Source organism: Meles meles, chromosome 10 (assembly GCF_922984935.1).
Source record: "Meles meles chromosome 10, mMelMel3.1 paternal haplotype, whole genome shotgun sequence".
NCBI lineage: Eukaryota > Metazoa > Chordata > Mammalia > Carnivora > Mustelidae > Meles > Meles meles.
The window spans coordinates 33311687-33325728 of NC_060075.1; the positions used below are offsets into that span (position 1 = coordinate 33311687).

Consider the following 14042-nt stretch of genomic DNA (forward strand, 5'->3'; position numbering starts at 1 on the left):
TTTGTTCAGTAAAGCTTCATGTAAGATTATAAGAGGAGGGAAAAAATGTTTATTGCTTTAAAAAATCATTATTAATTACTTGTCATTGTTGTTTTGGTGGCAAAGAGCAGGAAAAGAGCAGGGATAGCCATTCGAGGCCAAAAAAAAAAAGAAAAAGCAAGAGACGGAGGTTGGTAATGAGTAACTCTTAATCAGCCACAAGCAAATGACCTACCAAAAGTTACAAACTGGGAATTCTGGAAGACAACAGCCATAGCCAGAGTGTGCTAGAGCCTCCCCTCAAATCCGTAGGCCTAAAGGGACCCTGTGGGGACTCAAGGTCAGAGGCAATGCAGGGCCACTGTTACACTCTCTAGGTTGTTTCAGAAGTACTTATTAATGCATTTTTCTAGGCAGTGTCTGCTGCAGCCCAGGCAACAAGTACAGAAACAGAGCTGAAAGTACCAGTGAAAAGATGATGAAGGCCCAATACATGTCCAGTACCTACTATGTACAGATGAGTTACACAATGTAATTACATTTACTTATCCTCAGACCTATGAAGCCTTTATTTTCATCCCCATTTTATCAAAAAGGAAACAGGCAGGGAGCTAATCAACTCTCCCTTCCCATGGTTCCCTTTGGCCCATGGACAAGAAGTAGTGACAGCCCTTGTTTCAAATACTTCTGGACCCTGTTAATGACACCTCACAGGTCTGCCTACCTTAGGACACGATGTCTTGCTCTATCTTTACGTTAATACATTTTCCCGGTAAGAATAGGAAGTCTACATAATGGCCTGATGATTCAGAAAAGAATAAACACACATGTGTAACAATGTTCCACCTTACTAGCAGTGGCAAAGGAACACAAACTCAAGAATAGAATTCCATTTGTACCCAATAAAATCGTAATTTTTGTTTGTTTATTTTCCTTCTTTCTTTTTTCTGTTTTAAACAGACTGCTCAATACTGGTGAGGGTGAAGAAAATGGCAAAGAAGGAGTTGCCTGCTGATGGCATAAACTACTACAATCTTTTTTTGGTAAGCATCTGGCAATAAACATTAAGATCTCTGAAGTACTTCTGTATGTTATTCAGTAATTCTCATTGTGTATATCTATCCTAAGAAAATAACATAAAGACCGAAATATCTTTATGCCCAAAAGGTTTGCTATTAGAGTTGACCACCTGATGTCTACAATAGAGGACACAGGAATTCAATCATTCTCTTCAATAAATAATGTGAAGAAAACTGGATTCCACATGCACAAGTATGAAACTGGACCTTTATCTTAAACAATACACAAAAATCAACTCAAAATTCATTAAAGATTTAAATGTAAGACCCAAAACTATAGGGGCACCTGGGTGGCTCAGTGGGTTAAAGCCTCTGCCTTCAGCTTGGGTCATGATCCCAGGGTCCTGGAATTGAGCTCCGCCTCGGGCTCTCTGTTCAGCAGGGAGCCTGCTTCCCCCTCCCCTCCCCGGCCTCTCTCTCTGCCTGTCTCTCTGCCTACTTGTGATCTCTGTCTGTCAAATAAATGAATAAAATCTTAAAAAAAAAAAAAAGACCCAAAACTAAAAACCCCTAGAAGAAGGGAGATGCCTCATAACATTGGTCTTGGCAACTATTTCTTGGATAGAACACCAAAAGAATAGGCAACAGAAGTAAAAATAGATAAGTGGGACTCTATCAAAATAAAGAGCCACTGTACAGCATAGCAACCCAACAACAGAATGAAACAGCAACCTATGGAATGGGAGAAAATATTTGCAAACTATACACTTGATAAGGGGTTAACATCCAAGATACACAGGAAACTCCTACAGTTCAAATAGCAAATAAACAAAACAAAGCAAAATAACTCGAAAAATAAATGGACAAAAGACATCAACTGCCATTTCTCCAAAGGAGACACACAGATGGCTAACAGGTACGTGAAAAGATGCTCGGCAGTGCCTGGGTGGCTCAGTCAGTTAAGCGTCTGATTCTTGATTTCAGCTTACATCATGATCTCAGGGTCAGGAGATGCAGCCGCACCCATTAGGCTCCCCACTAGGCATGGAGCCTGTTTAAGATTTTCTCTCTCTCCCTCCCCCAACTCACTCACTCACTCTTTCAAAAAAAAAAAAAAAAAAAAGCTCAATATCACAAATTATCAGGGCAGTATAAATCAAAACCGCAATGAGCTATCATCTCATACAAGTTAGGATGTGTGAGGCCATTGTCAAAAAAAAGAAAGACTATGACAAGTGTTAGTGAGAAAGTGGAAAAATTGGAACCCTTGTGCACTGTTAGTGGGAATGCAAACTGGTGCAGCCGCTGTGGAAAGCAGTATGGAGGTTCCACAAAAAATTAAAATAGTGGGGTGCCTGGGTGGCTCAGTTGTTTGGGTGACTCAGGTCATGATCCCAGAGTCCTGGGATCAAGCCCCACATCAGGATCTCTGCTCAGCCAGGAGCCTGCTTCTCCCTTCCCCTCTACCTGCTGCTCCCCAAGCTTGTGCTCTCTCCCTCCCTGTCAAATAAATAGATAAAGTCTAAAAAAATAAAAAAAATTAAAATTGTATTGCCATATGACCCAGAAAAGCCACCGTGGTATTCATCCAAAAGAACTGAAAACAGGATCTTGAAGAGGTATTTGCATGCCAATGTTTACTGCAGCATTATTCACAATAGCCAAAAAAGTAGCAACAACCCAAATTTCCATCAACAGATGAATGGATAAAGAAAATGTGATATACACACACAATGGAATATTATTCAGCCTTTAAGAAGGGAATCCTGTCCTGTGCTGTGACATGGATGAACCTGTAGGACATTAGGCAAGATGAGATAAGCCAGTCACAGGTCAAATACTAAGGATTCACCAATGTGACCTATCTAAAGTATTCACACTCTATCAGTATTCTTTCACTATTCACTATCTAAAGTATTCACAGAAGCAGAAAGTAGAAAGTGGTTATCTGGGTTGGGAGGAAAAGGGAGAAATGGAGAGGTCCTGGTTCAATGAGTATGGAGTTCCAGATATGCAAGATGAAAAGTTCTAACACCAATGTGCATACAGCCAATAATACTTAAAAATTTGTTGAGGTAGATTTCATTATTTGTATTTTTATGATAAAAAAATGAGGAAGTAAATCATTCAGAAAGCAGTTACTGAGAATATTTAGAGTCTGAAGGCACAGGGTTAAAAGACTTGGGCTTTAATGTCAGGTTAGAAGATAGCCTTTTTAAAGTCAGAGAACCATGAAAATCTGATTATCCTCCTCCAAAAAGAATAAATATACCCCCAATACCCAAACACAAAGTTTCAAGTTTAGAGCCCCATGTTGATTTTTAAAAATATGTATTTGTCATGTGACTCTGATTCCTAAGTATTAAAAATGCACAGGAAAATAAGGCTACAAAGAGTCTTAAATAGGATTAGATTATAGGATTATGAAAAATTTCTTTATACCTTTTTCTAATATAGAAATTTATGTTTACACCACCAGTATGGGGGAGAGGGGGTGAGTCTAATGCTGCTTGTAACGAACCAGTACATTAGTCTTGTTTTGGAAAGGTGTCAGAAAATGAAATTTGTCTTTAGCACCCTAAAGGAGTTAATGAAATAACCTCTAAGCCAAGAAGAGGTCTCTTCACAGGGAAAGACTTGCAGTGTAGACACAGCATACTAAGAGTATGGAGCATTAGTGAAAACTCAGATCCTTACAGAGTGATGAATCATTGACAGAAAAGCACCATCCTCCCACATAAATCTCGACATTGCTAATGATTTCTTGGGTAGGACACCAAAAGCATAGACACCAAAAGCAAAATAAACACGTGGGACTACATCAAAATAAAAAGCTCCTGTGCTGCAAAGGAAACAAAATAGATCAGGGTGGGTGGGGAAGCATATATGCAAGGAAAGCAGGAGAAAAAGCTAAAACTAAAAATCCAATAAACTGTAACAATATATAGATGAAGATACAGAACAGAGATGAGCTCAGCCCTTCATGTGTCTAGCAACTCAAGTGAAATTTTCTTTAAAAAATGAAGAATATTCCCTTTAAATCCAAAGCTTTTATTTTAATACCATTAAGTGGAAGACATCCTCTAATGGTTTAGAGATTTCATCTCTTTAAACCGTGTCCCCAGTTCTTAAAAATCAGCAGCATCATTAAGATCCTAAAACCACTAGTCATCCTCCACAAAGAGACAACAGTGATTCCATAATCAATGCACCGCAGCGCGAGACCATAGGGCAAAGAGACTGATTCTGGGATGAGGAAGGAACAGGTTTCCTGGTGGTGACTTTCAATGATTGGGGTGAAGGAGGAGTACAATATCCTCAGAGGAAGCAAAGAAGGAAGAGGAGGAGAATCTTTCTGGAACAATGAACAGATTGTTAGAAGTAGCTAGAGAAAACGATAAACAAGTTGGGTCACATTATTAAAAAAATCTGGACGAACCATTCACAGAGTTTATATCTTGCTTTGTAGGGCTGGGGACGCAGCTGCAGTCCATCAGGCAGGAAGTCACACATTTCGGTCTATAATAATGAGCCTCTGGGCTGTTTCCTCCTTATAATCTGCTACAATCTAAAGCCTCAGAAATCCTTGTGTTTTAGGTATACCTGACTACTTACAAAGCTCCCTTCAAAACAGAGGACCATGGCTTTTTACTATTTTTATTTACTTCCTGGTCCTGAGGTGTGTGTAGGAGACTCCCTACTTCGCACATCTGCAGGTGAAGAGTGTTCCTAAGAGTAACCCTCCTGGAGTAAATAATGATATTTTTCACTGGATGTTGAAATATTAACTATGAGCCTCTGCTTAACAGAATACCAGATAGACCTAAGCTGGACACTCACGGAAGGCAGTTCTCAGCTATTCTATTTGGTGTTTTTCTCCTTCTAACAGCATGCCGTTGCTAAAAATTCCTGTGGTAGACCACTGATGACTTCCTGTGAAGCCGTGGAAGTGTTCAAGATAGGAGACTATCTTGAGGAAATCTGAATTGTCCAGGAGTGCCTTGGGAAGTCGCGTGCCCGCCATCATTTCAAGGCTTCAAGTCTAGGCTGGTCTGCAACTTGGTGGGATGGCGGGGGAGGGGGGGTAATGGAGGGTGATGTTGAAGTGAGAGAACCCAGAACCAGTTCAGGCTCTGTCGCTTATTAGCTGTGTGACGGAGAGAAGGTCACTTAACCTCTCCAAACCTGCAGGGCCCTCATCTGTGGAGCAGGGGTGATAGTCCGATACGCCTCACCAGTGTTGTTATGCAAAATAAATGAGAAGGCATAGGCAGTTCATTTACCACTGTGCTTGGCACACAGTAAACATGCAATAAAAATCAATATTAAAAATAATCATCACGATATCATTATGAGGAGAGATTCAAGCTGAGGATGGGAAGGTGTCCTAGATGATCTCTGACGTCCCCTCTTATACCAAGAGCCCAAGAGTTCTTATCTTTCATTGATGTCTCATTAGAATCAAGGCTATCTTCTGCCTGAAAAGGCACCTGTGTGTGTGCGTGTGTGTGTGTTTACTAAAGTATTAGCAAGCAGTCCTAAAAATAGATCATGTATAAAGGATGTTTACAACAGCCTGCAAATAGTACACGTGTACCAGAGGTTCGTGGTTAATTCTGGACATAATTCTGAACAGTGACTCACAGGGCCTTTTCCCCATGGAAATGTCAATAGATGAAGAAGATCTGGAAACAAATTTCTCCTCAGCACAATAACCAACAAAGCAAAGTGGTAGAGAATCAGCTTACCTATGCACCCTATCTTTTCTCCAGTTAATGAGTAGAGTGAAATCAAATATTTCAAACATTCCCACTTTTAGAAAGAATATTATTTTGCAGGTGGAGTGCTAGCTGACTGGGTCAAATTCTTCCAAGGTAGCCTTAAACTATTTCTTGGGGCTTTTAATACTCCTCTAGAGGCTCAATCAACCATTTAAGACCCTTATCATAAAATTACACTACAATTTCTCCTTAAATATCTAACCAGCAAGTACCAGTTTCCTACCTTGTGCACTAAGATAACAACGCTCTGGGATAACTGGAAGAGTTAGGACCCAGTGTCCAGACTTGAGGGGCCTCCAACAAGTACAATATCAATAATTTTAATACTTTATGAACATATGATATTGAGGTTTTTCAAAGAACTTTGACTATATTATCTCATTTGGTCTTTATCAAAAAAGGCAAGATTTATATTTTTATTTTCATCTGAAAAATGGGGGAAACTTTAGAGTTCAGAGATGCTAAGCCCCAAACTCCCATGGCGAATAAATGACAGAACCAGAACTTGAACCCAAGTTTTTGTCTCCAAATCTAGGACTCTACTGCTCAATGCTACTTCTAGAAGAGCTTATTTATGCTCATAGAATAACTCTGAATTGGATATGGCATTCAATAAATAGTAATTGATGACCTAAGTCGACTGTCTAATTCAGGACAATATTTTCATGATTAGCTTTAAATTTTAATCAAATTGGAATGAACATTCTTAACTTAGCCGAAAAGATGTTAAATAAAGCAATACATTTTATCCCACCCTGTCTATGATAGCTACGTCTACAAGTACTATGTTGGTCACTATCCACTGGAACTAGAGTGGATCCTTCACCAGCTGTGGCACTGTGCACCATTGTTCAGATTTCTGTTTTGCGAGACAACGAGCATGACCTGAGTCAAAGCTCAGAAAGGATGTTAGGTTACCTAACTCTGTCACTGAGATTATCAACAAAATAAATAAAAGGTAACTCTACAAATCCTCACATACACACATACAGGCACACATACACGACCCTCTTGCCACAGTACTGCAAGAAAACAAAATAGCCTTCCTTGGTCATTTTTTGCCAGTGAAACTCTTCCTCAGAAATTTGAAAGACAACTATGCCTGAGGTACCCTGTGTGAATTATTTCCCAGAGGTCAAAATGTGCTTTACAACATTGAGAAGCTGAAAACAGCACTCAGCAATGTGCCTATCACATAGCAGGTACTCAAATACAGGTAAATTATAAATACACATCCATCTCCTAAATAAAAGATTACAGAAATATCCTCTATTGTGATTTGACTCCCTTTCAAAATAAAATTCAAGAACAAAATATATGGGAAACACTGGGTATTGTCAATCATGTTGTTAAAAATTAAGATAAACATTTCCTACTAAGTATACCTCCTAAAATGGCACTCACAAGTCAAAGAAAAATACTACTTCATGCTTTGAGGTTCTCCTTCCTATTTTCTTGCCAATACTGATTAACAATTATTTATTTATAGAGACACAGAATGTCACATTAATCAGTATTTTTTTTTTTTTTTTACCATTTATATTCAAAACTAGGTTCATTTCCCAAGTTGGGTCTAAGTTAGGACTGTAACTGGTGTGAAATTCCTATCAAATGCATCAACACTCTTGGGATCTCCGTGGTTTGCCAATTTCAGTCTTCCTGGCCTGACCTGCCTAAGCCAGGTCTATCAATTTACCCTAATTAATATAAAGCCCCCAAATTGGCCCAAAGTCTCTTGAATGGAGATTTTGCTTAAAAATGAAGCTGATAGGGGCACCTGGGTGGCTCAGTGGGTTAAAGCCTCTGCCTTCAGCTCGGGTCGGGTCATGATCTCAGGGTCCTGGGATAGAGCCCCGCATCAGGCTCTTTGCTCGGCAGGGAGCCTGCTTCCTCCTCTCTCTCTGCCTGCCTCTCTGCCTGCTTGTGATCTCTCTCTGTCAAATAAATGGATAAAATCTTAAAAAAAAAAAAAAAAGTTTAAAAAAAAAATGAAGCTGATAACCATGGACTATACAGGACCTCAACATTCAATAGCTTCAATTCATTTTTTTCTACTGGGTGTATTCGAGACATGACATTGTGGTCACTGAACACTTTCTCTACCATCGTAACGAGTTCCTGTGGGGATTCCACAGACTCACTTTTGGCACGTGAGGATTGAATTCCACAGCTCTATGAATGGCCTCTACTGCATTCATCTCTGCTGTGCTCAGCCCCCGCCGAGATGCAGCCTCGGGAGAGAATCTGAAAAGCAGAAAGACAAACACCATCCAGTTGGGACCACTGCTTGGGCATCAACCCGGAAAGGCGTCTCCACGTCAAGGGCCCATAAAACCACAGCGAGCCAATGTCATGAGCTCTCCAAACCTCCACTACATGGAACCTCTGAGTGACACCTAAGACCGAGGCCAACAAAAACCCCAGCAGAAGCAGAAAGCGTGCTTGCATCTAATCTTGGCAGGAATTAAATTCGGCTGTCAAGTCTCTCTGTCTAAATACCTAATCTAAATGTTCTAGGAGGTACCTGCTTAGGTCAGGGGAGGGGGTACGACTGACGAGGGCAGACGGTGTAGGCAAAAGAGAAAACTAGGTTACAGAAGAGCGTACTTGGTTAAAAACAGAACTGGGGAGAATTTTCAAGGAGGCTCCCAACCCAATGTCAGTGCTGCGAGGCAGCGTCCACTGCAGGCCAGCCTGCTTGGGCCGTTCCGGCAGGGGGTGTGCGTGCCCAAACTGCGGGCGAGACACCTGCCCGAGTGAATGAAAAAAACCAGACCATGCAATCTCTTTCTCACCTCACACCCAGGGCTAACTCCAGAGCTGTGCTTGGCAGGCAGACACCACAGGGGAAGCTGTGACAACCCTGGCCCTGCCCTCCCAAGCTGGAGTCGCTGTGTAGGGAGAAAAGATGTTGCAGTAGGTACTGGCGATCTACAGGATAAAAAAGAATGAAAGAAAATTACTTCGGTCTTGAAGTGCACACACACTTAACAGCAAACCTGTCTGACATAGCAGAGGCTGTTTTCTTTTCCTGGGATCTGCTTTTCAGTGCTTCAGAGGGATTCTATCAGGGAAACAAGCATTTGTGAACTCAAGAACAGTTAAGCCAACTGTTCTCTTTCACCTGCCAGTCATCTTGGGTGTTTATGGAAATTCTCTAGGCCAAAGTCACCTGCCTGAATAAAATGGGCAAAGGTCCCACTGAGATGACAACTCAAAGCCAACAGACCCTGGGTTGAGGGTTAGTTGGGAACTGAGGAGTCAAAGAATGGAAGATGATCAACCCCTCTGCCATCTCACATGTTTGTTAGGGCTACTACCCGGTCATGGACTGCTGAAGGAAGAGGAATACGCAAAAAATGAATAAAAGGAAGGCATTTTGTGTAAGTCCCAAGCAGGCCTTTTGGTATCTACTGTCTGGCCAAAAAAAAAAAAAAAAAAAGAAGTCACCTCAGAGGTATGGAATTTCACATAAATCCCTCTTTAGGGACCCATACACCCTTACGATACCTGGGGATATATATTCCCTCCTTCTAGTAGTGAAAGAAAAGATCAGCAGGTTTTAGAAAATGCATGCTCATAAGCGGGGGTCTCAAAGACTAAGAGAAATGTCCAGAGAAAGCCCTCGGAGGCAACACATCTCCTTAAGTTAGGTCAGACAGTTAGTACCGCACAAGTCATTATTCACTTACTTGTCAGAGACAGCTCTTGCTTTGAGCAAGGCAGCTGTATAGCATATTGTGGCCGACTTTGGTAAGCTTATATCTGTTAGAGAAAAACAAAGTAGAAAATCGTATAAGTCTGCAGAAATAAACAGCAATTATTTTTAATCCACTAGCATTTTAATCATGTAAGTCCAATAAAGCATAAATTAAGAATATTTTAATGCATACAAGATATAGCTACTTCCCGTATCAGGGCAGTAAGTGAAACTAAGGGTAATTCATATTTTTGTGAATAATTCATGTTTAAAATCCGCCAGTTCAGGCACCTGGGTGGCTCAGTGGTTTGGGCCTCCGCCTTCGGCTCAGGTCATGATCTCAGGGTCCTGGGATCGAGCCCTGCATCGGGCTCTCTGCTTGGCAAGGAGCCTGCTTCTCCCTCTCTCTCTGCGGGCCCCTCTGCCTGCTTATGATCTCTCTCTATATATGTCAAAATAAATTAATAAAATCTAAAAAAAAAAAAAAAAGTGCTCTGGTAAAAAAAAAAAAAAATCTGCCAGACTGACTCTTGAGCAGTCATCTTCTATTCAAGATATGGATTTTCATATATTGAGCTTAATTAAGCAGAGAATAGCTATAAATATATAAATGTAAATATTACAGGATTGTCCTTGATATCATAAAAAGCAGCTAGGACCTCTATGTCACTTACAAAAAATTCTCAACAGGGTATAAAATACTAATGTGAAAAAAAATATGACCTGGATCTTTTTTAAGAAACATATCTAAATAAATTATTTTTAATGGTCAGATTTAAACCAGATTTCCTTTGCATTAAATTTCAAGAAGTTCATATTCAGTTTTTTGTTTAAAAGGTAACACATTTATTATATATAACATATGAAAAAATTTTATATACAAAGATATATATGTGAAATCTTTAAAAATCTTTACAATTTTTATAAACCAAAGGGAAACCCCCTTTCAAATGAAGCCTGATTTGTTTCTCTGAGAAACAGTTCCTCTCAGTTTGTATAGAAAATTTAACATGGAGAGGTGGAAGTGGGTAACAGATTCAGACAGTTTAAAGGGAAGTAAAAGTACAGGATACAAAACTAAGAATAGATAAATTTAAAGAGGGTAGTCCCTTATGGAGTAAAATTTGTGTTTAAATTATAACTTTATTTCTTACAGGGTAGTATTTATTTAACACTGAACCAAATATACTATGACAGAGAAATGCCACCTTAATTCAGACCAGGTAAAAATATGCCATTCCCAGAGCAGCGAAATCCACTCTAGGTTGGAGAAACTCTTACCACCTGGAATGCTCTGCCAGTCTCTTCACTGGGCTATTTTCAACTTCAAAAGAATTACATTACAGTGGAATTTAAGAAACAAAACAACAGAACAAAAGGAAGAGAGAGAGACAAGCCAGGAAATAGACTCTAAACTATGGAGAACGAACTGATGGTTACCAGAGGGGAGGTAGGTGGGGGGTCTGGGGCAATAGGTGCTGGGAATTAAGGAGTGCACTTGTTGGGATGGCACGGGGTATTTACGGAAGTGCTAAATCACTATATTGTTCACCTGAAACTAATACAGCAGTGTATGTTAACAGGAATTCAAATAAAAACTTTAAAAAAAGAATTACATTACAGTAAGAACAAAAAGGAAAGTCCCATAACTAGCCAACAGACAACCACAGAGGAAAATGAGTTCATAAAAGAAAAACAATCCCTAAGCCAGTAATAAGTATTTATCACCAAACCCAGCAAGAGGAATTTCTCTTTGAAGGAAAATTTCAATGCCACTGATAAAAAACAAATAATCACAGAAAATACCAACATAGAACTGAAAGGGAAAGAGGTCTTTGAAACCCTGATCTCATAAATTATATTCAAACAAAATTTCACCACCATAAGCCTAGTGTAAAATGATGTGCGTATGACGAAGAAGAATTAAAAAGAATGTCAAATACTCATGGATTTGTCTTGTTGCTTTTCCAACATCTAAACATTTAACTGCTTCCCAGAGTGGGAAATTAATCCAAGAATCAAGTATCTTGCTTACTAGGGTCCACTCATTGATTGTTATTGGAAGGTAATAAAAAATTACAGATGATACCATTCTACTTAAAAGTTCAGACTTTCTTTAAAAGTTCAGACTTTTTATTTAAAAAGTATCTAAGGCTTGTTTCCATTCTTCTTGGTATGATCTGTGTTCCTTCTGTGTTAACCTAACAGTTTTCCATAAAGTAGGGACGAATGAAAAGTCAAAGAACTGAATTGAGGCTGAATACGATGAACATGATTATCTGGAGCTGGCAACACACAAGACGGAGCCTCACTTGATAAATTAAAGAAAACCTGTTGTTAAGGATTGGCTTCTCAATGAGAAAAATCAGACTGTGTTTTGATGGTTCCCTAAATAAGAAAAGTGACATATTCACTCAGTTGGAAATGCAGAAAAACATACAACTGCAGTGGTTCCAGCAAAATACTATACGTGTCCAATCAAAGATGATCTTTAATCCAGAACCAGGCCCCCTCATGCCCATGAGCAGAACACACACAATTAGAAAAATGCAACAGAATTCTGCAACTTTACAATTACTATAGTGTGTTTTTCCCATAAAAATTTTTTACCCCTACTCCTTAAAAAATAAATAACCAAAAATATAATTTAATCACTATCAAATGGGAAGAGGGAGAAATGTAAATACTCCATTCCCCACTAGTGGCATGTTGATTCCATTTGTTTTCTTTGTACTCAAGTAAATTACTTTGCTCTCATCGTTAACAAAAATTAAAAATTGCAAAAAAAATTCTTACACACTTGTTTATTTAGATAGTTTCAATGTCTTCCTTTTAATTCTGTCAAAACAATTCATCTATTTGGCAATGGCAGTTGTCTCTAAGAAATGAATCACTCTAAAGAAACTGATCCTAAGTTTCCCTGTAGGTAAAGCTTCTTGTTGTTCAAATAAGGTTTTTCTTTACAAGATATTTTTTAAATGACCCCTCGTGACCGCTAACTTGTTCTCTGTCTCTGTAGTTTTGTCTGCCTGCTATGATTTTATGCTTTTACCACTATGGAAATGAACAAAATGGTAAGGGAAACAGAGCGGCTAATAATAGTGATGAAAACGAGTAGCATCAGAAGTTTTGAGCAGGAAAAAAAAAAAATCTCAGCTGCTTTCCAATACTGCTTATAATTTATCCAGAAATTTTATTTTGAGGAAGAAACTTCAAAATCATTCTAAGTCCAGTTTTGTATGAATATGCTCTAATTATGCAGTCCCTGTCTTTTGTAAGTGCCATGCAGTTATCATTATTACCAAAAAGTCCTTCTAAGAATTAGAATCCAGAGAGTCTCTTCAACAAATGGTGTTGGGAAAACTGGATAGCTACATGCAGAAGAATGAAAATGGACCACTTTCTTACATCATGCATAAATATAAACTCAAACTAGGTTAAGGACTTAAACGTGAAACCTGAAACCATAAAAATCCTAATAGCAGAGGTAGTAATTTCTTGAACATTGGCCATAGCAACACTCTTCTAGATATGCCTCCTCAGGTGAAGGAAACAAAAAGCAAAAAATAAACTATTGGGACTACATCAAAATAAAAAGCTTCTGTACAGCAAAGGAAACAATCAACAAAACTCAAAGACAACTTCCTAAATGGGAGATGCTATTTGCAAATGACGTATCAGATAAAGGGTTAATATCCAAAATACATAAAGAACTTATACAACACACAAACCCCCCAAATAATCCAATCAAAAATGGGCAGAAGACATGAAGAGACATTTCTCTAGATAAGACATCTGGATGGCCAACAGACACATAAAATGATGCTCAACATTCTGTCATCAGGGAAATGCAAACCACACCTGTCAGACTGGCTAAAATCAAAAACACAAGAAACATGTATTGGCAAGCATATGGAGAGAAACATGTATTGGCAAGCATATGGAGAGAAAGGACCAAATGCACTGTTGGTAGGAATGCAAAATGAAGCAGCCCCTGTGAAACACAGTATGGACATTCCTCAAGAAGCTAAAAATACAATTACCACATGATTCAGTAAATCCCCTCCTGAGTATTTACTCAAAGAATATGAAAACACTAATTTGAAAAGATAGATGCACCCTTATGTTTACTGCAGTACTATCTGCAATAGCCAAATTATGGAAGCAACCAAAGGGTCCACTGATAGATGAATAAAGAAGATGTGGTATATACATACAATGGACTATTACTCAGCCATAAAAAAGAATGAAATCTTGACATTTGCAACAACACAGATGGATCTAGAGAGTATAATGCTAAATGAAATAAGTCAGTCAGAGAAAGACAAATACCATATGGTTTCATTCATGTGGAATTTAGAAAACAAAGAAACTAAAGGAAAAAAAGAGACAAACCAAATTACAGACTCTTAACTTTAGAGAAGAGACTGATTGTTACCATGAGATGGTATTTGGGGGGGGGGTAGATAAAATAGGTGAAGAAGATTAAAAGTACAGTTATCATGATGAACATTGAGTAATATATAAAATCATTGAATCACTATACTGTATACCTGAAATTAA

At 38.8% G+C, this 14042-nt stretch overlaps 1 protein-coding gene across 8 annotated transcripts in view; it reads right to left on the reverse strand.

Moving 5' to 3' along the window:
* Positions 1-14042, reverse strand: part of ST7 (suppression of tumorigenicity 7) — a 248802-nt gene that overhangs the window by 30045 nt on the left and 204715 nt on the right. For 7 of the 8 annotated variants that reach the window (XM_046021010.1, XM_046021009.1, XM_046021012.1 and 4 more), the window contains 2 exons: positions 9472-9544; positions 7921-8023 (listed from right to left, as the gene is read on the reverse strand). In XM_046021010.1, the coding sequence (XP_045876966.1) occupies positions 7921-8023; positions 9472-9544 (176 nt within the window). Of the gene's footprint in view, positions 1-7920; positions 8024-8574; positions 8711-9471; positions 9545-14042 lie in introns of all 8 variants that reach the window. The other variant, XM_046021015.1, reaches the window with a different exon arrangement.